Below are 25,822 nucleotides of genomic sequence, written 5' to 3'. Positions count from 1 at the left end.
CCTGAAGAATGTTCTACATGCACTTGGGAAGAAGGTGCATTCTTTTGTTGTTGGATGAAGAGTACTGTATATGTCTGTTAGGTCTAGTTGGTTCAAGTCCTCTATTTCCTGTTGATCTTCTGGCTGGTTGTTCTATCCATTATTGAAAGAAGTGTCTAATGAAGTCTCTATTTTTGAAGTCTCTATTGTGTCAGGTTTTGCTTCATATATATTAGGACTCTATTGTAAGTTGCATATATGTTTATGATTGCTATATCTTCTTGGTGAATTGATCATTTTATTGCTATATAATGCACTCGTTCTTTTGTAGCAATTTTTTTTACTTGAAATCTATTTTGTCTTATGTGGTATAGCCACTCCAGCTCTCTTTTGGTTACTATTTGCATGGAACATCTTTTTTCCATCCTTTCACTTTCAGCCTATTTATGTCTTTAGCTTAAAGTGAGTCTTTTGTAGACATATAGTTCTATCTTTTTTCAAATCCATTCTACTGATCTCTGCCTTTTAATTGAATAGTTTACTTCATTTAATTTTAGGTAATTACTGCTAAGAACTTACTCTGCTATTTTGCTATGTATTATTTTTCTGTATCTTATACCTTTATTTCTCAATTTTTCCATTACTGCCTCCTTTCATGATTGATTTTTCTAGTATACCATTTTTACTCCATTCTTATTTCCTTTTCTGTGTATTTTAAAATTATTTTCTTACTGGTTACCCTGGGGATTACAATTAACATTTTAAAATTATGACAATTTAGCTTAAACAATCTCAATTTAGCTTCAGTAGTACAGAAATTCTCTGCTTCTATACATTTCTGTCTTCCCCATTTTATGTAGTTGTCACAAATTAAATCTTTACAAAATGTATGCCCAGTACGACACTAAAAATCCTACATAAAAGAGACAAAAGGAAACACCAAACAAAACTTAAATATTAGGTTAGAAACAATGAAAACCAAATTTGAGAATTTTTTTTAACCAATTTCCCATTTGCTCCAAGAATACTTGCCTGTGGCACTGGTGGCTGCAGCATTTACCCCAAGATAACTCGATGATTACAGTCCTAACCTTACCCCTAAAGTTGGCCATGAAATACCTTGCTTTTATTATTTTTGCATCATTCTAGTATATCAATCGTCTATGGAAACAAATGACAGCATTCTATTTATAGCATTGTTTTTAGTAGTGGTATTTCCATTTATAAAATATAGTAATTATCACTGAAAACGTCAAATCCTAGAAAACAGCATTCCTACATGTGATGTTAACATCGTTTTCAAATAGTTGTTAGTCAAAGATTTGATAAATCTGATTTACATATACATTTCTGTTACATTAGGATTAGAGACAAGTTCTGTTTAGAAATAACTCCAAGAACAGTTTTTATATTTTATTTTCATATTGAAAACTATTCAAATTCAGCCTCAAAGCGTGTTTATGTAAAATTAACACTGGCAGCGAGCTGCACTTTTTTTTCTAGGCAGGAAATGGGTTAAAATTGAGTAACGAGAAGCTTTTCACATGCCTGGTTCCATTCCAGGCCACCATACCATAATCAAATTTCTTTCTTTGAATGTATATTCTTGAGATTACAGTGTCATTTTCCTCCTTTTCATTATAAACAGCCACCCCAAGGCAAACCCAAATGTTAAACATTCAAAAGAACAGTCATGGCAAATTCAGAATTAAATTTTATTTCACATTTAGAAACCGTGAAAAAGATTTACATTTTCCCACATTACAGCACAGCATTTAAACGGAATATCTCTTGCCATAAATTAGATCTTATTGATTTGTATAACTGAAACAACAGTTTATATATCATCAAAGTAAAGCAAAATGACTTGTTAAAGATTGTTTAAAAATTTTAAATCCAGACATAAATGTATGGCTTCATTATTAATATTCTATGTAGGTCCATTACTAAATTGTTTCCATTATCAATTAGCACCCATTTATAATGATGCATTCCTAACATTTTGTAGTCAGTTGGAATACAGCAGAAAAATCAACAGTTCAGAAATAACAACTATACATTTTTGCTACATAGGTGGTAACTATGCTATATGTATTGAGTTCTGACCTTTATAGCCCATAAATTTGTTTTCAAATAGTTTTTACCAATAATCTAAAAAATTTGACTATTTAAAATCAAGTGATTGCTACTTTTATATTTGCACAAAAACTAATTTTTAAAAAATCATGACTAAAGTGAATATTTCCAATGTCCACTGACAGATAAAAGTAAAGCAAATTTTTCTAATGGATTGTTCATTTCCTACAGTAGTTGATTTCAAATATAATGGTACAAAACAAGGATAATAATCATAGAGCAAATCTTAGAAATTATTGTTTAAGATCAGTCTTAAATATTCCAGAACATACTAGAATATGACCTAATTATTCTTTTAGTTAATTACAGAAAAAAACACAACCACAGAATTATTCCTTACCTAGACTGAAGATTCTAGTAACTATATAGGTCTAACTCTGGACTAAGGTATAGTTTAAGAAATTAGTGTAGGAAGTTTGAAGTGATGTTTGGTTTTTTTATTTAAGTTTAATACATTTTAAATACTATGTCTGTGATTCAGAATGTCAAATTACAGTATGTGTTGACAGCATATGTCTATGGCAAGGAGGCAATATTTGGTCTGGTATGAAGGATAAAAAGGAAGAAAAAACATATTTCTTTTCTAGAGAGGAAAAAAGAATTATATTAAAAAGTTATAACGGGAAGAAAACGCCGATCCCCAAAGTAAAAGGGCCATTAATTGAAGAGAGCAATCTTACTCTTTATTGACATGTAGGAGAATTATCCCTATTATTAGGAATAATGTCATAACACCTTATTCTTATATATTATAATCATTAAGCATATATGAATACACATATAAAAATACAGATACTGCATGGTGACCGAGTAATTTTGGAATAAGTCCATAGACTAAGTCACAGCATTCATAAATTGTTTATCTTAACTGCTCATTTATATCTGAACACATTTTCATTAGGCATACCAATAATTTTCAAATGAAGTAATAAAACATCTGGTTGTAATTTTTTTATTTTGCTGAATTACATTTGGGAAAAAGAAAGTGGCGGTGGCTGCTTCACCTATTTTAATACTAGTATATTCTGGATCATATTATACAAATACATGAATAGAAACTTAAAAGACCATAAATTTCCCACAAGGAGACAGTATTCAGTCTGTGTCTCTGGTGGTGTATTTGCAAACATTTTAACACTGCAAACATTACAAGTTCCAAGATCGGACACGAGAAAAAGTTTATACTACAGTGATGCTGGTGTGTACTTCTACACAAGGCCCCTTAGTGATATCAATCAACTGGAGGTAGGAGTTTATCAATGAATTGCTTGATATCCATCATTTCCTGTTTGGAATAAAATTTAATAAACGGTTATGCAAATCAGAAATTAAATCCCCACTAAAATGCCACTAACTAAATCCATCATGTGCATAGGTAAGTTGAAACCACATTTTAACTACAGTGAAATAAGTCTTAGAGAAATGAGGCTCCAATAGATATTTGGGAACATTACCTATGATTATTATTATTGTACATTCAATGATAGCTCCCATTTATTAATCTACTCCCATGAAAAAGGTCTGCATTTTGCTACACTTGAACAAATAAAACATGGGAATACGAGGAAATGAAGGGGTTTACAAGTAACAAAACCTATACCGAGAAGTTTCAGGAAGTATACAATTACTGTCCACTACATATCCACGGAAAAGCTTTTGACATTCTCTCAGGAGAATGAAATACTAAATCCATAGCATAAAATATTTTGTGTCTTTCATAAGAATTTACATATAACCAACCATTAGAAAGAGAGCATGTACCTAAGATAGGCCTAGAGAGATCTGAAAATGAATATACCAAATATCTGTTATAGAAAAACTTTCCTAGAGGACTCCTGCATCTGGCTCAGTTTTCCCACTTCCCCCAAACACATTTCCTCCTATCGTATGTAGCATTTCAAGGCTTAGCCTCACAGACCCACAAATTAGCAACACAGAGAACTTTCAGCCTTATAATTTAGTCACTAAAAAAGAAATCCACAACACAAAAGTGCTTTATTTTATAACACTCTAAAGTCCCACAAGTTTCCTGTGACACCACCTCCTACCGTTCTATCTCTTGTCACTTTCCACTCATAATCATTCATTCAGTCCAGTGTCCTCCAATGTGATCTCACAAAGAGTCATCTATGGAGGAGCTTTTATTTTATTTTATTTTATTTTACTTTTATTAGCATTTATCTGATGCAAAATTTACTCCCGGGCCGTAAGTTTTTGTTTCTTCGAGGAACTTTTATTTTAAAAACAACTCCATACAAACAAAGATGCCTGAGTTCACCACCAATTCCCCAGTGCACTGAATCAGAATCACTGAGTTTGGAATTTGAGTGTCTTGTGTGTTTATTAAACTCCGGGGTCCTTGTGATGCAAAGCCTACTCTGAAAACCACTGCTCTAGACCCTCAGTCCCTCTTGGATGCTCAGAGTGCCAGACTACTTCCCTTTCTGGATTCAGTACTTCAGGACAATTTCAGCTATATTCTCAATAACACCCTAGCATCTCAGGCCTCCTTGTCTTTCTGGATAAATTATATTACTACCTGCTTTCCTGTCAAAATAATTAGCTAAGCTGAGCAGCTGCAAAACAATGTTAACTTGGACTGCCTCAATGCTTAGCCATCAAATTTTATCCTAGGCCTTTTCAAGCCTCCAAATCTATCCAGGTTTCCTTAATTCTTATTAAGTGACATTTCCTACTTATATATTTTAGATTAAGAGGATCTAATGTGAGCTCTCAAATACTCTCTTCTCTCAGCAACCCTCGTTTACATTCACCCATGCTCTTCTATCTTGATTCAAAAGTGTTTTTCTCCTCTTTCAAGGCAACCACTACCCATTTCAGTACTTAATTATACAATCCCCCTAAGGCTTTCCCCTATCGAGGACCATCTTTTTTTTTTATCACATTTTCTCTCTCCCTCCTCCCCACCCCCAGGAATCTCTTTCCTTATCTGATTAAAAAGAACCTTCCTACTCTCTACTTTTACTTCCTCATTTCCCCGTTTGCTTCACATAATCCACTGCAGTTTAGCTGTATCTCCCCAAATATTTGAGGTCACAGACGGCTTACTATTGGATAGTTTCCTCCTGACCTATTTCCCCTTAATCATTCTTTGAATAATGGATACTGTTCCCTACAACTCAGAAATTCTCTCCTCCTGTACTCTCATTCCATCCCTAACTCCTTTTAACTCCCCCAAAGTTGTATCCCTTGGCTTTTTTTCTCATGATATCCTCCCATGGTAATTCTTCACTGATCATTGATATTGGTAATTATGCTAAGTCTCTATTATAAGCTTGAGCTTCAACCAAGTACTTCCCATCCTGATCATGGGGCACATCAATCTCAGTATGTTCACTAGCCTCAGTACTATTTCCTTTCTGTTACCCTAAAACTGTTCCTTGTACCTACTTTATAAATGGCATCCTGTTAGTCATCTGAGCTAGAAATCTAAGGCCTCTTTGATACTTCCTTCTTTCCTATATTCCATAGAATTAGTCACTAAATCCTACTGGAATCTCCTTCTTGTTTCCAGAAGGTGGATTACATCTTGCTTTTATTAAAAAAAAAAAAAAAAGTCAATAGCTTTCTGCTGCTTAGAGAACAAGTCCATCTTCTGCACAACATAAAAGCTCTTTATAATTGAGTCTCTCCTCTCTATGCCTTGGTTCTATGATACCTTGCTTTTCCTAAGTCTACAGTCTAATCCAATAGTCCTTCCTCTGCACACTTGCTATCCAAACCCTACCCAGTGTTCAAAATCTAGCTGTTTCATCACGATCTCCATGCCTCCTAAGATAAAATTAATCTCACGCTCCTCAGTTTTTCAAATAACTTTTTTAAAACTTCTAATATTAACACACATCACATTCTGCTTTCTATATCAGTTACCTGGATATATAGCTTTATTCCCTAATACATTTTTAATTTTAATTTCTTAAATTTTAATAAAAGAGAATCTCTTTTAATCTTTGAATTATGTACAATGCTTGCATGTAACAGGAAATCCGTGAACGTTTGTTGAATTAAATTGAATAAACTTTGATCTAAGTCCTGCTAACTTATGATTCAGTGAGAATTCATTAATCCCTTTAAACCCTCAAGCAGTCAAGTGTTATTCACCTTAATAATATCACATGGAAAAAGTTGCAAATTATGTCTCTATAGCCACTGCTTCCAAACATTTAAAAATAAATACCTGTTGACATGAACTGTGCATCATGCCTTCATAGGTTTTGAAGGTTACATTGGCTGGATTTACCAATGTTTTTAGCTTTTCGACAGTAAGAGAACCAAACATTAGGGGAACTAAAGGGTCGCAATCTCCATGGCACTGAAGAATGGAAATATCTCTATTAACACCATTGATAGGACCCTGCAAAAAACCAAAACTATTATTACTTATTCGAATGTATAGAGCATTATGCCCCGCATTTTAAAATGCAGACACGTACATACATGTTATTACTTACATTATAGGTTATATGTGGCTACAGAAATAAAATTACTTCATCTCTAAACTCTCCACATCTCTTTAGACTTTTATAGGACATATGATTGCCCTGTCACGTTTTCCCAATGAACTGGTTCCTTAAAACAGATTGTATCTTAATTATTCTTTGTATATTCACATTGTCCTATACGAAAGGTATATTTTAGCTGAACCATGTTCTTCTCAGCTCTTATTTGACTGATTTACATAAGCTGGTTAATAAACAGCACTAACTATGTGCAAGATAACAATACTATATAGTGACAAGAAAAAACCCTAGATTTAAAGGTGAATTTGAAAATAATGTCTACATCTCCTATGTACACTATATATCGCTTTACACTGTTGAATACTTAGAAATTATGTTTTATAGCAAAATTCTGCTATTAAGCAGTGATCATACTAAACGTTCAAAAATATTTGTTTAAAAAGTTCCAATTTTTATATGTATCTTACAATGTTATCAAACACTTCAAATCTAAGATTTCTATGCAATCCACAATGAAGACAGTGTAGTATACCCATAAAGCCTAGTAATACCTCATAAAAATCTAAGAAAATTCTTTTTACAAAAGGATGCCTGATGTACACTATGGGCTTTGGGTGATAATGATGTGTCAGTGTAGGCTCATCGATTGTAACCACACTCCACTGCGCTGCAGCAGTAGGACAGGCTATACATGTGTGGAGGCAGGACACACGGGAACTTTCTTCCATTCCACTCAATTTTGCTGTGAACCTAAAACTGCTCTAAAAAAAATAAAGTTTATTAAAAACAACTGACCCTCTCCCCAATATTATCAGCTGTCTCTTATCTCAGTAATTTAATGTTGCTTAATTAATCAGGCTACCTGTGGAAATGAGTCCCGCAGTGGAAGCCAGCAACTGAGGGCAGTGACACCTGCCAGTTTCTGCTGTGTGGTAAGAGCAGTGTATAAAGATAAAGCTCCTCCCTGGAAAGACAAGGAGGGAAAGTCAATGGCACACGTCCTCTGCTAAGAGCAACTTAAAAGATTTCTTGTTATTAATAATGTCCATAAAAAACCAAACTGGGTGGCCAATATCAAATCAAATCAGGCAAACAATATACACTCCAGTGTCCTAAAGCACATGATTCTCTACACTAAAGACATATGTTCTCTACATTGTGAGAATGTAGCAACTACCCAGTCAGTCCAGACGTAATTAAGTTAACTGCTGTACTTACAAATGCCTTAGAAATATTCTGAATTAATTATCATCTTTTCCTCTGAAGAGTCTTAGACATAAAATCATATCTCATCTTAGAGACCAAGACAGGTTGCATCAGAAGGGTAAGAGAAGTAGCACTCATTGACTGCACTGCCCCTCCCCCAGGCCGCACGACAGGTCTCCCCTGAGCCTCTAGTTCCTCTAAGGGGAAAAGAGAGCCCAGGTGGGGAAAACAGTGTTCCCCAGCACATGGGTCGCTTTGTGGGAGCCCCTACTCTGATCTGGCCTTACAGGGATTGTAGGGGAATCTGCAAGGCTCAACCAGTGGGAATCTGTGACAAAAAGAGAGAAGAAACTCTCTTGTCTTCCACCTCACTATTCCTATCAGTGGTCTCCTCTTAGACAGGGTACTTATATCTGTATTTAGAGTTTTTGTTTAAAAGGGGTACATTATGTTAACATTCTAAGTTCCAATCAATTTACTAAATAAATTGATTTTTAAGACAGTCTCTAAAGTAAAGGCTATTGCTGAAGAGAGAAAACTAGAAAAGCAATTATTCCATTCAAGCTTAACTCAGCATGAAAGATAAGTAGTATATCAGCGTCTGTAACATCTTCCAGAAAAAAAAAAAAGGGACTCCTCCACAGAAAAAGGACTGAAACCGCAAACTTCTAGATAAGTATACTGATGGTACTGACATACCACCCAAATTTAATCTTACCTGAGAAAATCCTCCCAAAATAATTCTGTTTGAAGGAATGCCATTCTTCACCTCTTGCTCTATCAAGGCTTTTACTAAAAACAACATGAAAGTTAAATCACCGGTACTTTCAAAGTTAAGGCCACTGATACAATCTACATAGAAAAAATATTAATGACAGAGAAGCATAAAGTATATTAAAGGTCAAAACAAGTGAGAAATTTGAAACACTCTCTTAAAATACAAAATTAGAATGTATTTTCAATATAAAACTCAGATTTTGCAGGTGCTGCTTAACCTGTTCTATTGTTTGTTATATAATTTGTAAACAACAGTTCTTTCATCAGTATATGGATATTCTTTTATCTATGGTCAATTCTGCTCATATGTTTTTTATATTTCCCTCTCTTCAATGAACCATAGGCGTTTGTACCTAAAAGTTGTGATTTTAAAAGTTTAAGTACTTAAGAGAGTTTACATGGTTTATGATTTACAGTTGTGTCAACAGTTCATTATTAAAAAAAAAAAAAAACACTATTAAATTTTCCTATAGCTAGTAAATGGTATGGGGAAAAAAATCAAATGAGCTCTTTTCCTTTTGCAAAATACTTTGGCATGCATAATTAAATGTAACACTTGATAACTCCTAGAATTTCCTTTTATTTATCGTCAGTCCTGAGTTTCTGGAATAACTATACCTTTTACAAATTTATCTTCTTTCATTTTTGACATATATGGAAGAATTTCATTTTTTAAGATAAATATTTCCAACTTTATATTCCTTTTTATAAAAAACCAAAAATATGCTTTTATTAGAATACTACCAAAAAAAAAAAAAAAACCAAATGCCCAAATTAAAAATTATTTTGTTTTTATATAAAGTTTAGTTCTTCGTTAGCAATGGTGTGAAAAGATAGGGGTGCCCTGACCAAAGCATGGGAGAAATGCGCTAGAGAACAGTAAAGAAGGCTTAAGAAATAAATATTGAGAAGTATGAGGGATTTATTTAGGGGAGACTGCACGGTCTCAGTTGGAAAGAAGATGCAGAAGTGGCAGAACAGCCCAGCTCTGAGGAGGGAGGGCTGCCGTTGGGGCCTGGTGAATGTTAGCTGCTAGCCAGCCAGGGAGCTGTTGGGACCATTTTCACTGAGTGTCGCAAAGCTTTACTCCCCATGGTTATACCACCAGCTGAGATAAAGTTAACTAACTGCAGTGACGGCAGTCAGTTGTGGAGCAAATGTGTTCCCTGGACCTGACCTGAGCACTCTTCTTTCTTCAGCAACATAGTCTCTCAGCCCTCAAACAGGGACTTCTTTTTTTCCCAGCTCTGAGTCTGGCCCTAATTTTCTCTAATAATACATCACCTGGGAGAGGAAAGAAATGGCAAGTATGTCATAGGCCACCTCTATCATTAGGATATAAGTTCCCACTCTAGAACTCACCAGGCCCACCTATCTTCTCCGCAAGGCCTAGCTCCCACCTTCCACGTGGTCTAACAACTCATTCCCAAATCAAAAACGTATTTTTGTCACTATTATTTTTTTTTGACAAAATCCTAGCTCTAGGATTCTAACTAGCTTTGATCTACTTTTTGATGATCCTAAAAGTCAGTGTTCTTGGTTTGACATTCCTAAATATCCAGTATGTTTTAAATGCATCTTCTTCCCTGTTTTAAAGTTCTTAAGAGTTCTTTTAATAAAAAGATTTTTTAAAAAGGATCCTACTGGTTTGGGGTTTTTAAGCTATTTTGGAAATTTTCAAACAAATATAAAAATAGAGTGTGCTACGACTCCCTGGGTACACATTATCTCACTTCTGCAATTGTCAATTCATAGCCAGGCTAATTTCATCGGCCTGCCATGTCACCACCCAGAGTATTCTAAAGTCAATCCCAGTTATCATGTTGTCTCTGTAAACATTCCAGTGCATGTATGTAATAGAAAAAAAAATGCTTCTGTGCATTTTCTAACCCAAATTTCTCCTAATAAGTCTGTGTTCTTTATGCTTTCATCCAAAAAATAAACAGAATTATCATGTTCATATGGGAGCATGAAACAGTAACCAGAAAACAGACTTTGGAGATTCTGTAGAGTTAATACTTATTTCACAGGCATGTTAAATGAGATGATTTATAAAAATTACCTAGTTCATTTAATAGCTAAGTGTTCAATCAGTGGCCTCTATTATTACCACACTAAAACTAACCATTAATATAATTTTCTTATGTATCATTACATTATTATATCATTATTTTCATCCTTATTTCAAATCTCCTTAATGAAGATAACTGGCCACAATTATTAAACATTCTGCTATTTTCTCCATATGTAAATCAAAGCAAAATTATGTATCTGACAGAACTGAAATTTGAAAAAGGCCATCTCTCCCCATCCACCTCACCTTCACTGAGCACCTTTCAGTGAGTCCACGTAGCCATCATGGCAAATGAGTTAGAGCGATGAGAGAAGGAAACAGCACCACCTCTTGAGTTCAGATGACTGTGTAATATTTCATCAACATCAATATTTAAGAATGCTTCTGTCTTTTTAAAAAACTATTCCGTACTTACCATTTTCTGCTGCCTGTTTAATTCCAGGTTCATCCTCCCGTGACTCTGGTGAAAGCCCAATAATATCAAACCTGGAAAATAAGACAAAATTAAAAGAATAATTTGATTCTAAGAATATTTACTCTTGGTATGTTTTACTAAACTAATGGTATTTGGGATAAAAAGAGCCGACCAAATGTATTCCCTAGAATAAAAAACTCAAATTAAAATGTTTACAGAGGCCAAACAATGAACTTAAACGTGTGAATGTGACATTCCTTAAGTTCCTTCCATCCCAACTAGATATAGATTCTAATGTTAAAAAGTCACAGTGCCACATAATTCTAGGGTAAGAATATCTAAAAATTATCTAGTTCAATCTTGCACCCAAGCAGGAATCTTAGCTGACATCCCTAAGTTTGCAATAAATTCCAGTTATTCATTTCCCCTTCTAATGCATCATAAGTCAATCCAATGGAATAGAGCTACTGATCTCTATCCAAATTCTGCAAAACTTTTTCATCATATATTATAGATACCTCAAACCAGAGACCAAGGGAAGCTGTCCTTTGGCCCTTTCTACTTCTCTATCAGGTTATATGCTTTCGTTATGTTCTTTAGCCATATTAGGTAGAAATTCTGGTTCTATATGGAAATTTTGCCAGAGAAGGAAGGTGAAAGAACCAAAGGCCACAGAAGGCAGGAACTTGTAACACTTGCCAAGGACTCTATAGTAGATAAAGTGCAGGGCTGGGTTAGAGATGGGTGGGAAGAAGCAGAGAGGATGACAGTAGGCTGGAATAGGTCTAAGAACAAATAGTGTGGAAACAGGAAAGCAAACTCAAAAAGATGAATAATTATCCTTAATATCAGGTTTGAATTAAGTCACTTCAGAGATAGGACAGTTCCAGATGACAAGACTCAAGAAATGACTGTTGATGTCGAGAGAAGAAAATGTCACTAGGGAAGAGAGAGCCAAGGAAGTAACAAGCCAACCAAGGTTGTGAATGGACCATTTACACTGGATCCCATAGTCACCCAAAAGACACAATGGTGGCAGGAAATAGAGTGGAAAGGAAAATATTAATCAGGTGTCAAAGTCATCGTTTTTGCAAAGACATGATGGCAGGAGCCTCAGAGAGCAGCAGAAAAAAAGTCAGCCTGGAAGTGGCTCAGAGGAATGAAGAAATGACTCTACTTCCTGACTATAAAGCATATAGGGAATGTGCAAATATCTTGAGAAGGTTCAAAAGGAAATGGTTTCCTTAAAAATTCACCAACTCTCCAGAAAGGGAAGAAGTTAGAAGGGTGAGGAGGTCCTGGCTAAATCTGATTGATTGCCACATGAGGTCATTCAAATGTTTGGTTACTGAAATCAGTAAAGGTTAAAGCAGTAGGAGATATTTTCTGTAGTATTTCTCTCCACCCGTTCTCTCTAGTTTCTCTAAATGTTGGTGCAGCTCCTTGTTTACCCCTGAATTTAAAATATAAAAACTTAAATAATTAAAGGTTAAATTTAAAGTGAATTATATAACCTTGCGACTTAAAAATAGCTAATTAACAATTGCTATATGCAAAAGCACTTCTGCTTTAAAAATTAAGTATAAAGTTCTTACTAAATAGGTAAATTCTTACTTACCAAGAAGGCATAGCCATGTTCATATTTAATGTTACTGGCATAACTGGTCTACATGGGGAAAAAAAAACAGCAAAATAAGAATTATATAACAAAACATAAAACCTGATAAATTTGATCAGTTAATACATGATTATTTGAGGCTTACATAAAACTGTATGCTACAATTTTAACATGTGAGCTGTTTCACTGCATCCACACTTATACAATTCTGTTCTCCTATACCCTCCCCTCCAAGCGTGTTCTGAAGACAGGCCAGCAGCTGGAAAGAACTAAGTTTTGCAAATAAAAAACATTTTCCTTGTGTCCATTACACCCAATTCAAGTCTGCAATGAAAAATGTGCTAGACAACCTGAAACTCACAGTGCCACATAAAAGGAAAGAAAAATAAATCTAGATATAAAAGAAAAATAAATACACTATAACTACATCTCACCACTATCTTCCTGACTCATGAAACAAGTCTACCTTAGAGGTTAAAAATCTTCTCAAAATTTCCTTGAAAACATAAACTCTCCTAGGTTGGGAAATAGCCTTAAACCAAATTCAATTTTGGGCCAATAACGATAGAGCAGAAATTCCAACATAATAAAGCCTCTATTTCAAGACTGTTTTCTTACCTAATCTCAGATACTTTTCCACTTTCCATTCCCTTTCATATTTATCACCTCTACTGCTCCTACCATTCTAAGGATTTACTAACTTACTAGCACATACCTACTACCATTTGTCTTCTCCATGACTACTGCTTCTCAGCAACCTTTTGATTTAAAAACTGCCCAATTTACTGTTTTTCTGAGTTTGCTCATACACTACTGGTTTCTTTTCGATATCCACACTTTCAGAATTCTAAAGCAAATCTATCAGACACCAAAGTCTGTGTTCTTTCCACAGTTCATCACATTGCCTCTAATCAATAAAGTGTAAGAGTGTTTTCAGTACAGTAAAGAGTTCTCACAAACCTGACAGGTAAATCCCCTTCATAGATACCTCATGGATATCCTTAGAACTTAACAGATGTTTGTATATTTAATTTTCCTGGCTGTGAACTCACTAACCTCCAAGAGAGCATTATTTTAAATTTCTCAACAAAAATCACAATTGTTCCTCTCCCAATTCTGAATCACAAGCCTAAAGATTAAAAATACTTACGCATGTGGGCAGATATATTTGATGTGTGAACTTCTGATACCTGCAAAGGCTTCTGCCCATCCGTGCCTAGAAGAGAAATTATTTGAACAATGCCATTAGATACTGTTTTAATTCCCAATAAATTAGTAACAGAAACAGTACTTTAAGAAGTTTGTCAGGATAAATGTTAACTCCTTAAAATATCTTAAAAGTTGGACCATCAATGCTATTAAAACACCAGCACCAACTTAGAAACAACCCAAAGACTATTATTTAAGCTTTACCAATGGATAAAGATGATTTCTCGTAATTTCTAAAGAGTAGTGTATTTTCTTTCATTATTTCCACAGGGCTTTATAATTTACAAAAATATATATATTTTTTGTCTCTTTATAACCTCGTAACAAAGAGCCTAACAAAGTAGACAAAGCAGATAATTCACATTTTATATGAAGAAAAAAGCCTCAGAGTGTAGTAAATCAGTTATATCTATACATGCTTACTATGCTATTAAAAATAACTCACATTTTTTGTGTTTGTGTATGTATGTATGTTCAAAATAGAGTATGAGAAAAACTAAAAATGTAAACTATCATAATTCTCCTAGCCAGAAATAAACATTTAATCTTTTGATGCATTTCCTTCTATTTTTTCCATGCATATCACTTAATATAGATTTTTACTAAAATAAAATCATGCTAAACATATACACATATGGTTTTCTGCTAGTTTAAACTTGACATTCATTATATCTGAACTTTTTACATGTGATCTCTATTAAAAGATTAAGTAGCTTAAGTCTCTTTTGTGTAAAATAGTCTGAAAGTAAATGTTAAATGCTTTTCTGTTAATTATTTCTCTATTTTAATCCACCTTCCCCAAAAGTGTTAAGGACATATAGAAAACATAACAACATTAACACTTATTTAACAGTAACTATGACCCAAGCTAAATTATTCTAGAAGTTGTATGTGTGCACACATGTGTATATATATGGGTTTATATGTGAGTTTATGTGTGTGTCCTGTATAAATATATGTGTGAGACTTTACTGTGAAACTACAAAACATGTTTAAAGAAATTAAAGATCTGTATAAATGGACACATCTTGTTCATGTACTGGAAGACAATATTCTTAAGATGGCAGTATTACTCCCCAAACTGATCTATGGAATCAATGCAAAATCTCTATCAGAATCACAGCTAGCTTTGAAGAAATTGACAAGCCAATTCTGAAATTCGTTTGGACATTCACGAGACCCAAAATAGCCAAAACAATCTTGGAAAAGAATAAGGTTGAAGGATTCACAATTCCCAATTTCAAAAGTTACTACAAAGCAACAATAAAAAAGACAATGTGATACTAAAATCAAGACATACAAATCAATGCAATAGATTTGAGAATACAGAAATAAACCCTTCATTTATGGTCAACTTGTTTCTGAAAAGGATGTCAAAACAAACCAATGGGGAAAGAATAGTTTTTTCAACTAAAGTAGCTGAGGCAGGTAGATATCCACAAGGAACATCCTATCACATAACAAATACAAATATTAACTCAAAATGTGCCAGAGACCTAAATGCAAGAGATAAAACTATAAAACTCCTATAATATACAAAAATCTTTTGAACTTGGACTAGCCAATAGTTTCTTAGATATGGCACCAAAAGCACAAGTACAAATTAAAATGAAAAACTGCTGTGCTTCAAAGAACACTCTGACAAAAGTGAAAAGACAACCTACAGAATGGGAGAAATATTTGCAAATCAAATCTAATAAGGGCCTAGTATCCATAATATGTAAAGAACTCTTACAATCCACTCACACAAAAAGACCACCTAACTTGTAAGTGGGTAAAGGATTTGAAGAGACATATCTCCAAATACACACAAATGACCAACGAGGACAGGAAAAATGCTCAACATAACTTATTAGTCATTACATAAATGCATATAAAAACCACAAACAGAGCCTTTTGAGCCACGCTTCTCTTGCTCAGGCCTGCTTCCACATCTAGAAGTGTACTTTGCCTTCTAATAAAACTTTTCTTTTCTACTGTGAAAAAAAATATATATATATATATATATATCACTTCACATCCACTGGGATGTTTAGAATAAAAAAGACAGACAATAGCAAGTTTTAATGAGAATGGAGAAAAATCAGAATTGACATAAAGTGCTAGTCATATGACTCAGAAATTCTACTCTTAGGCGTATGATCAACAATAAAAAGGAATGAAGTATTCATAAATGCTATAACATGGATAAACCTTAAAAACATTGTTACGTAAAAGAAGTCAGTTATAGAGGACCACATATTATATGATTCTATTGATATGAAATGTCCAAAATAGCTAAATCTAGAGATAGAAAATAGATTAGTTGTTACCTAGGGCTGGAACACGGGAGGTTTAGGAGTGCTAAAGTATATAGAGTTGTTTTTTTTTTTCTTTTTTTGAGTGATAAAAATGATTGCACGGCTTTGTGAATGTACTAAAGATCACTGAATTGCAAAATTCAAATGGGTGAGTTGTGTGATATATAAATTATATCTCAATTGAACTGTTCCAAAAAAAAAAAAAAAAAAAGATATATGACCTGCTCTCAGTCATATGAAACCATAAGACCCAAAGTGATTCTACAGAATGTACCGAAGATAAGGCTGTACTCCAAAAATATAAAGGATGTAGAAGACTGATACACGTTCACACTGAAGACAAGACAGCTAACAAGTAACACACATTCCTGAAAAGGATCTTGGATCAGGAAGGAAACATAGTTGGGAGAGTTGGCAAAATGTGAATGGGATCTGCAGACTAGATGATAGTGTTGGATCAATGCCAATTTCCTAATTTGAATGTTTTACGCTAGTGATGGAGAAGTGTCCTTGTGAATGGGAAATACACACTGGAGTACTTAGAGGTGATGGGAGATCATGCTTGAGGTTGATTTCAAGGAGTTAAAAAGGTTAACAACTGGAAAAGCTCAGTGACATCAATGTGAGAATTCTTTGTACCAAAAGCACACAGAGTTACACAAAAGTATGGTAATACAAAAAAATTACATTCAAGTGGATAAACCTCACAAACATAGCAAAAGAAGCTGGACTCAGAAGACATTCCATATGATTCCATTTATATGATGGACATGAAAAGACGAAACTACCATATAGTAATAGTCAGAATTACAGTACCTGTAGGGATGGGAGAGTGCTGACTGGAAAGGGAAGGGCTACTTCTAGAAGTGTTCCGTATCGTCACCAGATTGACGGTTACATGGTGTGTAAAAACATCCAGCTGAACATTTAAGATTTGACTACTATATTATACCCCATTACAATTTTCAAATTAATGGTTAAAATAGCACATCCACCTCAAAAATGTTGCTAGACTAAACCAATCTGAGTTAAGAACTACATTAACAGTTGCAAACCAACTGATTAACTCTTTTCTGCTTGCCACACTCAACCACTAGTGAAGTGTTCTGCTAGAAGTCATTGGAGTGGCTGACTGTGGCCTTCTCTGGGCCTGTTTATCATTTAAGATGAAGGGATTTATGAAATTAAATGTAGGCCAATGAATGTGGCCTCTAAGCTATATGCCACTCATTGATGACACAGATTCTACTGATTTGGGGGTAAAGGGTACAAAGATAGAGTTGAGGGAAGTAAGTTAACTGCTCTATGTCTGAAAGGATTCGGGAAATATTTTAAGACGGGATTAGATTTTACAGATGTAATCACCTTCTGCCATTTGCTAAAAGAAGTGTAAAAGCATGTGCCGCATTAAGTGAATCAAGTATGTATCTCAGACCTATATCAAACAACCACTTTAACTGGTTTTCACTGCTTTTCTGTTTTACACTTCAATTATAGGCTGTTGACTTGACTGTGATATTATTCAATATATTTATTTTTTAGTGTTAATGACCTCTAAGTTTTCTGTCCAATGTTTTCAGAAATTGGAATATTCAAAAACATGTAGATCATTAGCTTTGCAAATAGTATACTTGCATTTTAATGTATATAAGCTCTATTACGCATCAATAATAAATACTCGGCATATGGGCCGCCACTCCCAAGTCCTGGGCCCAGATCATACATTTACTACCACACTATATGCCACACTTAGAGATCTTTTCAACAAGGTAATCTAAGCAACATTTAAAAAATAAAACCTATCTGCTATCCCTGCAAAAGACAACAGCATAGGCATGTTATAAAATGTTTTTACCATGGTCACTGCCAATACTGATTTTATGTATGCTGTTTCAGTTTTTTTTAATTGTGTACCATCACTGTGTTTTCTATTTCAGGATTTGCGCTAATAACCTCCAGGATTAATTAAATAAGCCCTAAACATCATGGTATTTGTTCAGCTAATTACAGCTTTGTGAATGTGTAGTCACTAAAAATAACAATTATAAAACACAAATACCTATTAGAGTCCAAAATGGAATAGGTTTAATTATGTTCCTAAAAGCATTACTATATATAGTAAAAGCTTGACTTAACATAGCTGGCTAATGTAGATGTCTGCCTTATACCCTTCTATTTTATAAAGGCCATTTTATAAAGTTTATTAAGAAGTAAAAGCAAGTTAATGGTGACTAAAGAAACAATAAAAATTTTTCATTTTGCATGTTAATTTTAGAATCAGTTTTGGCTATTTTCTCCCCATCAAAGGGTTCTATACAACTAACTTTTTGAATATTTATGGCCTTTTGTAGTTCTCATATATACATATACATACGTTTGAGTGAGAATGAAAAAGCTAGAATCCACTGTGGTAAGGTATACCAGCTTCAGGATATAGACTCTGTAGTTCAAATGCCTTCTGGTTTACTCACTAGTTCTTGGCCCTGTCTGGGGTAAGTGAGGTTGTTGAAGAGTTCCTTCTCAATTATGCAACCCAAATATATAGACAGTGCAGCAATATGTCACATTAACCCTCAACTATTCATGATTCTACCATTTGTGCCCCCAAACTGTAATCTCACATTAATATGAATTACTCATCTCTACTTTGTGCTTTTTCCTAAAATATGCTGCTACTTTTGTTTATATTTTAACATGAAATACTGGTTTCCCCCAATATACACAAAGTCTTTGGGCAAAAGGCCTACTAGGCCAATGTAACAGCCCAAGAAAATGCCTCAAAACAAAACAAAAACAAAAATGCCTTAAACCAAAACAAAACTAAGAGTGGAATTTTAAAACATAATCATAACTATCCTATATGCATGAAAGATACAAGGATTAAAATATAGACTATGTCCTTAGTGACCTACAATCTAGTAGGAGAAACAAGACATAAAATCATACAAATGAAAATTTAAGCACTACAAAAAACAATCACAAAAAAATGTCAGATTATGGAAGAAGAGGATAAGGTTACTTTCAGCTATGGGGATCAAGAAAGGATCTATAAAGGAGGAACTGAAAGATACAGGCCATGTTTTCCCCATCTCCCACACATAATGGTGGGTTTTATTCCTTATTACATTTAGGGGGAGCAGGTAAAAAAGAAAATGAAAAGAAGTGTAATGGCACAATCACAAAAAAAAGTCAACATTTCACTGGATATTCACTTCTATTTTTATGACAATATGCTGTATCTACAGTTTTAGAATATACCTTTTCGCATGTAAATGGCTGAAATTCTAATTTACCAAATATTCTTCTTTCACTAGACATTTTAGTTGGCATGATTTAACTATATGCTGTGAACAAGAGACTCATTTGAGATCAAAAGACACAAAGAAGTTGAAAGTGAATGAATGAAACAGTAACCAAAAGAGAGCAAGGGTGGTAATACTAACATCAGATGAAATAGACTTTAAATCAAAAAGAGATAAAGGAGGACATTATATATTAATAAAAGGTTAAACACAGTAAGACCTATCAATTATAAACATTTATGCGCATAATGACAGACCATCAAAATACATGAAGCAAAACCTCAAACAACTAAAAGGAGAAGCAGACAGCTCTACAAAAATCGTCAGACTTTAATACCCCGCTCTCAATTAATAGGTAGAAGCACCAGAGAGTAGGAAATGGAGGACTTTAACAACACAATAAACCAACTAGGTATAACAAACATATGCAGAGCACTCTACCCAACAATAGCAGCATACAAATTCTTCTCAAGTCCACACAGGACATTTTCCAGGACAGACCCTAAGTTAGACCACAAATTAAGTCTCAACAGATATTAAAAGATAGATATCATACAAAGTATCGTCTCAGACCATACAGGATAAAGTTAGAAACCAATACAAAAGTAAAACTGAAAATTCACAAAATTGTGTAAACTAAAAACACTTTTATTTTTGTGTTTTGTTTTCTATTTAACAGTTTTATTAAAGTGTGTGCAGGTTCCAATTTCTCCATATGTTTGTCAACACTTTTTATAATTTTTGATTGCAGACATCCTAGTAGGAGTAAAGTGGTATCTCACTGTGTTTCTTTTTCTTATTAAGATATAACTGACATAATATTGTATTAGTTTTAGGTGTACAACTTAATGATTTTATATATGTATATATTGCAAAATTACCTCAATAAGTTAACATCCATTACCAGAGTTACAACGCTTTTTAATGAGAACTTTTACAATTCACTTAACAACTTTCATATATATACAACACAGTATTATTAACTGTAGTCAACATGCTGTACATTATAACCCAGGACTTATTTATCTTCTAACTGGAAGTTTGTACCTTTTGACCACCTTCTCCCATTTCACCCACTCCCTTGCCTCCCCATTCCCCCACTCCCCACCCCTCACCCCTGGCAACCACTTATCTGTTTTCTGTATCTGTTTGTTTTTTTTCTTTCTTCTTAGATGCCACATATGAGATCATATATTTGTGTTTCTCTGACTCATTTCATTTAGCATGATGCCTTCAAGGTCCATCCATGTTACTGCAAATGGCAGGATTTCCTTCTATTTATGGCTGAATATTCCATTGTGTATGGGTGCACGCACATGCATGAATCACATTTTCTTTATAAACACCAAATTGATAAGACATTTAGGTGTTTTTCATGTCTTGGTTATTGTTAAATAACACTGCAATAAACCCGGGAGGTGGGAGGGGGGTTGTAGATATCTCTTTCAGATACTGATTTCATTTCCTTTGGATATACACCCAGAATTGGCACAGCTGAATCATATGGTACTTCTATTTTTAATTTTTTGAAGAACCTCCATAACTGTTTTCCATAGTGGCTGCACCAACGCACATTCCCACCAAGAGTGCACAAGGGTTCCCTTTTTGCCACATCCTCACCAACACTTTAATCTTTTTTTATAATAGCCATTCTGACAGGTATGAGGTGACACCTCATCATGATTTTGACTTGCATTTCCCTCATGATTAGTGATGTTGAACACCTTTTTATGCACCTGTTGTCCATTTGTATGTCTTTGGAAAAATGTCTATTCGGTTCCTCTGCCCATTTTTTAATTGAATTATTATTATTATTTTTGCTACTGAGTTGTATGAATTCTTTATATTTTGGATATTTACCCCTAAAAACACACTTTTAAACCACCAAAGGGTAAAAGAAGAAATCACAAGGGAAATTAGAAAATATTTAGAGATGAATGAAAATGAAAGCACAACATACCAAAACATATGGGACAGAGTGAAAGTTGTGCTAAGGGGGAAATTCATAGCTATAAATGTTTATGTTATAAAACAAGAAAGATCTCAAATCAATAACTTAAAAATTACAACTTAATGAAGTAAAAAAAGAAGAAAAACCTAAAACCAAAGCTAGCAAAAGGAAGGAAATAACAGAGATTAGGGCAGAGACACAAGAAGTAGAGAACAGAAAAACAACAGAGAAAATCAATGACAACAAAACTGACAAACTTTTAACGAGACAGACTAAGAAAAAAGAGAAGACTCAAATTTCTAAAATAATCACTAATAAAAGTGGGGACATTTTTACTGGTTCTGCAGAAATAACAAGAATTATAAAATAAGAGTACTATGAACAACTGTATACAATAGATTGGATAACCTAGATGAAATGGACAAACTCTTTTAAATACAAAACCTACTGAGACTAAGTAAGGAAGAAATACAAAATCTGAATAGACCTATAACTAGTAAGGAAGTTGAAACAGTAATCGAAATCTCCCCAAAAAGAAAAGGGACCTGATGGCTTCACTGGTGAATTCTACCAAACATCTAAAGAATACTTCTCTAACTTTTCCAAAAACTGAGAGGAGGGAACACTTTCTAACTCATTCTATGAAGCCAGCATTACCCTGATACCAAAGCCAAAGACACTATAAGGAAAAAAGACTGTAAAAAAAAAGTGTTAGCAGAGAAGACTGCAAATATAGAAAGAAGCAAAAGTGAGAAACCACAAGACCACAAAAAGCAGTGAGAATAACCTTGGTGTAGTTGGTTGAATAGTAACCCCCCGAAATTCATGTCCACCTGTAACCTCAGAATGTAACCTTATTTGAAAACAGGCTCTTTGCAAATCTAATTTGTTAAGGATTAAAATGAGATTGTACTGGATTAGGGTGGGCTGAATAAAGAGAACACAAACAGCAGAAAAGGTCATGTAAAGAGAGAGAGAGACAGAGATTGGAAATATGCTGCTAAGAGCCAAGGAACAACAGATGTCATCGCAAACTAAGAGGCAAAGGATTCTCCCTTAGAACCTTCGGAGGGAGTGTATGTAGCTTTTCTGATGCCTTGATTTTGGACTTCTAGCCTCTGGAACTATGAGAATAAATTTCAGTTGTTTTAAGCCATCTAGTTTGCAGTTATTTATTATGGGACATACCACCTATTTGGCAGTTGAACCAAAAAAGCACAAACTAAATCCAATCAGGAGGAAATGTCAAACCTAAGCTGAGGGATTGCTTTGAAAGGTATCATAAAAGACAAAGAGCTGAAGAACTGACTGAGAGACTGAAGAGGTAAATGCAATGGAATGGAACTGGATTCGGGGGAAGACTGGAGTAGAGCAGGGGTCCCCATCCCCGGGCCCGTGGACTGATACTGCTCCGAGGCCTGTTAGGAACCAGGCTGCACAGAAGGAGGTGAGTGGCAGCCAGCAAGTGAGGCTTCATCTGTATTTGCGGCCGCTCCACAGAGGTAGCTAGCATCACCACCTCAGCTCCACCTCAGATCATCAAGCATTACGATTCTCACAGGAGCATCGATCACTGGTGCCAAAAACGTTGGAGACTGCTGCTATATAGGCCATTACTGGGACAACCGTCAAAACCTGAATATGGAGCATATTAGATGCTAATATTAAATAAGTGCTAAATTTCCCAAATTTGATAATGTTCTGTGGTTACGTAAGAGGCTCTCCCTGCTCTTAGGAGATACATGCTAAAGTGTTTGGAAATAATCACATCTGCAATTTACTCTCAAAGGGTTCAGCAAACAGGGTAACATTCAATAGAGATTAGTAAATCTAGGTAAAAGGTATTGAGGAATTTGTATCATTCTTGCCAACTCTTCCATAAATTTAAAAACATTTCAAAATAAAATTTTTTTAAATGCTATCAAAAATGAACATGTATATCTGGGTTGTTGTACTTCAACTGATTTTCATTCTCTTCTCAAGCATATTTGCATTTTGAATTTTTTTACAATACAAATGTAACATTTTCATAATCATAATAAAAGCTATTGTTTAGTAAAACAGTAAAATAAACCTATTATTTTAATAGGACTACTGATTGCCAGAAAAAGAGTCCTACAATCTTTTCTGTAACTACATACAAAGTATGCATCATAGATTTCTACTTAATAGGCATGTTAGGAATCACCTTTAAAAATTAAAATAAAAATAATTATTCGAACCCAATACCTCCTTATAAAGATTTAACAGTTTTTGGATACTTTATCAAAATTTATCTTCAGTTTTCCTCCAATTCTAAAATTTTGTAACAACAATTCTAAGTTACAGATAAATCACCGATTTAAATTAAAAAAAAACCTCTCAATGTAGAAGCCTGAGTGAAAGATAAACCATATATCTAAAGTTAGCACAACAAAACTTGTTTGATAAGCCTCCAAATAAATCTTTTGAGTTGCCTCCCTTGCCCATCAACTGATTTTAAAGGAACATCTAAGCTCTCATTGAGAATGCTGTATACTACAAACCGCTATTGTTTCTCTTATCAAAATCAACCATTTCTAAACCCGCCCTGAAATTTTAACTCCTCCGGAAACCTCTCAATTGCACAGTTTCTACTAACATTCCACTGTACTCTGCTATCCAATACCCACAGCAACTCATGGAGAAGTCTGCAATTATAATATGTTCCAGGAACAGGAGTTGAAAAATGACAAATTCAAGATGATGAGGGGAAAATTCTGGGAGTTTTCAAAAAAGAAAAGATTGCATCTTACTACTGGACTGTATGAAATACAACTAGCAATCTTTTTTATACAATCCTAGAGTTATTAAATACTAAAGCTTTGATTGCATAAGTAGAGTTGCATGACCCATTTCATTACTGTTACTAATAGTTGTACCTACCCTGTATCTCCCAGTCCATGAAGGAAAATCACCTAGAGGAGAAGAGGAAAAATTAATAAGCAATGCCTACATAAGCCCACACAGAATTGTTATACACTGGAGCTTTAGTTAAGCTGGATACCAGAAAGACTACCTTCAGCAAGTTAACTAGTCTCTATAGATTTCTCTCAAATGGCAAAAGTACTTAACTTCTCTCCTTGTAGTTCGTAAGATGATTAAGGTGGAGTTTCAGCATTTAAAAAGGTCCCACTTAGATATTCTTAAGTGCTAACAATCACATTCTAAGGAAAACTTGTCTTAAGTCAAACCATGAAAGTCTTACATATACTGTAGAACTTTTCCATCACAAGAAGGACCTTCTGGGGGTAAAAATAAGTTTGAGATCCTTATACAATTTCCTAAAAACATCACTTCTGATATTATAAGACTCTCAATCTACAAACTATAAGGACAAGAGTGTGAGGTAAGAAAATGGTCATTTTCTTGCGTACTTAAGACTTCCCACATGTACAAACAAATCAGAAACATGCTGTAAAGCGACCCTGAGTTAGGGCACCTTTCCACTAACGCCGGCCCCTCCAAGCCGGACCGCCGGAGGTCCCGGAGTTACGCGGGCAGCACTCGCTCCGCAATGCAGAGGACGCGAGCTTGGAAATGGGATGGAGGTGGTGGAGACTGATCCTCGGGCCACCTCCGCAACTCAGCATTCTCACACACAGCTGGGGCCGGGGCCGCGAGGGCCACCCCCACTCCAAATCACGCCAGGCAGGACCGAGCGTCCCCAATTAACCGGCCGCCAACCTGCCAGGATGCCGACCCTGCGCGAGGGAAAGTAGCCGACGGCGGGCCGAGCGGGCCCCTCGGAGCCCCGGCCGCTGCCACTCACCGCTGCGGTGGCCTTCCGGGCGGCGGGCACGATGGCGGGAAGCGGAGCAGACATGTTATTGCCGCACATACACCGGCTGCACAGACAGCGCACGTCGGAAACGGAAAGAACTGGCGCCCAGCCCCGGCTCAAGGGCTTGCGAGCCGCGAGTCCCGGCCCGCCCCAGCGGGCGCGCACTCAGGCGCGTGCGCGCCCACCCCCCGCCGTCCTCCGCCGGCGCCGCGCGCCCGCGCCCTAAGGTCCTCTCGTTTTACCCCTCCCGCGCCGCGCTCCCCTCTGCACGTCACAATGTCGAGATTGGCTGTAACGAAACCCTGGCCGGAGCTGACCTTCTTTTCTCCAGGGCCGGCGCATGCTCGGTGCGGGTGGCTTGACGGCGCTTTTTCCCGCTCCGCGTGCCCTCCTTAGGAAGGAGCGCTCATACCCGGGCCAGGAGCATGATCTCTGGATCCTTGTCTTCCAGTGTTGGGGCACTGTAGGAAAACGAACGAGCCCGAAAACCTGTCGTACCCAACCGCAGATACCTCTTTGTTTCCTAAAGCCAGGGTATATCCATTTCTAAAAATAAGGAAGGACTGGACTGC

General features: G+C 35.5%; 1 protein-coding gene across 1 annotated transcript; it reads right to left on the bottom strand.

Annotated features, from left to right (window-relative positions):
• Positions 1 to 2,776: 2,776 nt before the first annotated feature.
• LYPLA1 (lysophospholipase 1) lies at positions 2,777 to 25,409 on the bottom strand. Its single transcript, XM_039868935.1, has 9 exons — positions 25,239 to 25,409; positions 24,353 to 24,384; positions 13,837 to 13,902; positions 12,687 to 12,734; positions 11,069 to 11,139; positions 8,521 to 8,594; positions 7,459 to 7,560; positions 6,314 to 6,490; positions 2,777 to 3,400 (listed from the first exon to the last, which is right to left on the bottom strand). The coding sequence occupies exons 1-9, from the start codon at positions 25,305 to 25,307 to the stop codon at positions 3,347 to 3,349; spliced, it is 693 nt and encodes a 230-aa protein (XP_039724869.1). The 5' UTR covers positions 25,308 to 25,409; the 3' UTR covers positions 2,777 to 3,346.
• Between the last annotated feature and the right edge of the window lie 413 nt (positions 25,410 to 25,822).

The sequence above is a fragment of the Pteropus medius genome, unplaced genomic scaffold, assembly GCF_902729225.1.
Source record: "Pteropus medius unplaced genomic scaffold, Ma_sr-lr_union100, whole genome shotgun sequence".
NCBI lineage: Eukaryota > Metazoa > Chordata > Mammalia > Chiroptera > Pteropodidae > Pteropus > Pteropus medius.
The sequence above is the reverse complement of the archived record's forward strand: the minus strand, read 5'-3'. Positions and strand labels throughout refer to the sequence as shown.

Excerpts from the sequence above, each read along its gene's own strand:
- LYPLA1 (XM_039868935.1), bottom strand. The coding sequence starts at position 25,307 with ATGTGCGGCAATAACATGTCTGCTCCGCTTCCCGCCATCGTGCCCGCC. Across the intron at positions 6,491-7,458 it reads TGCGGGACTCATTTCCACAG|GGTCCTATCAATGGTGTTAA; the intron begins GTAGCCTGATTA and ends GGTTTTTTGCAG. Across the intron at positions 3,401-6,313 it reads TGCACAGTTCATGTCAACAG|GAAATGATGGATATCAAGCA; the intron begins GTATTTATTTTT and ends TATTCCAAACAG.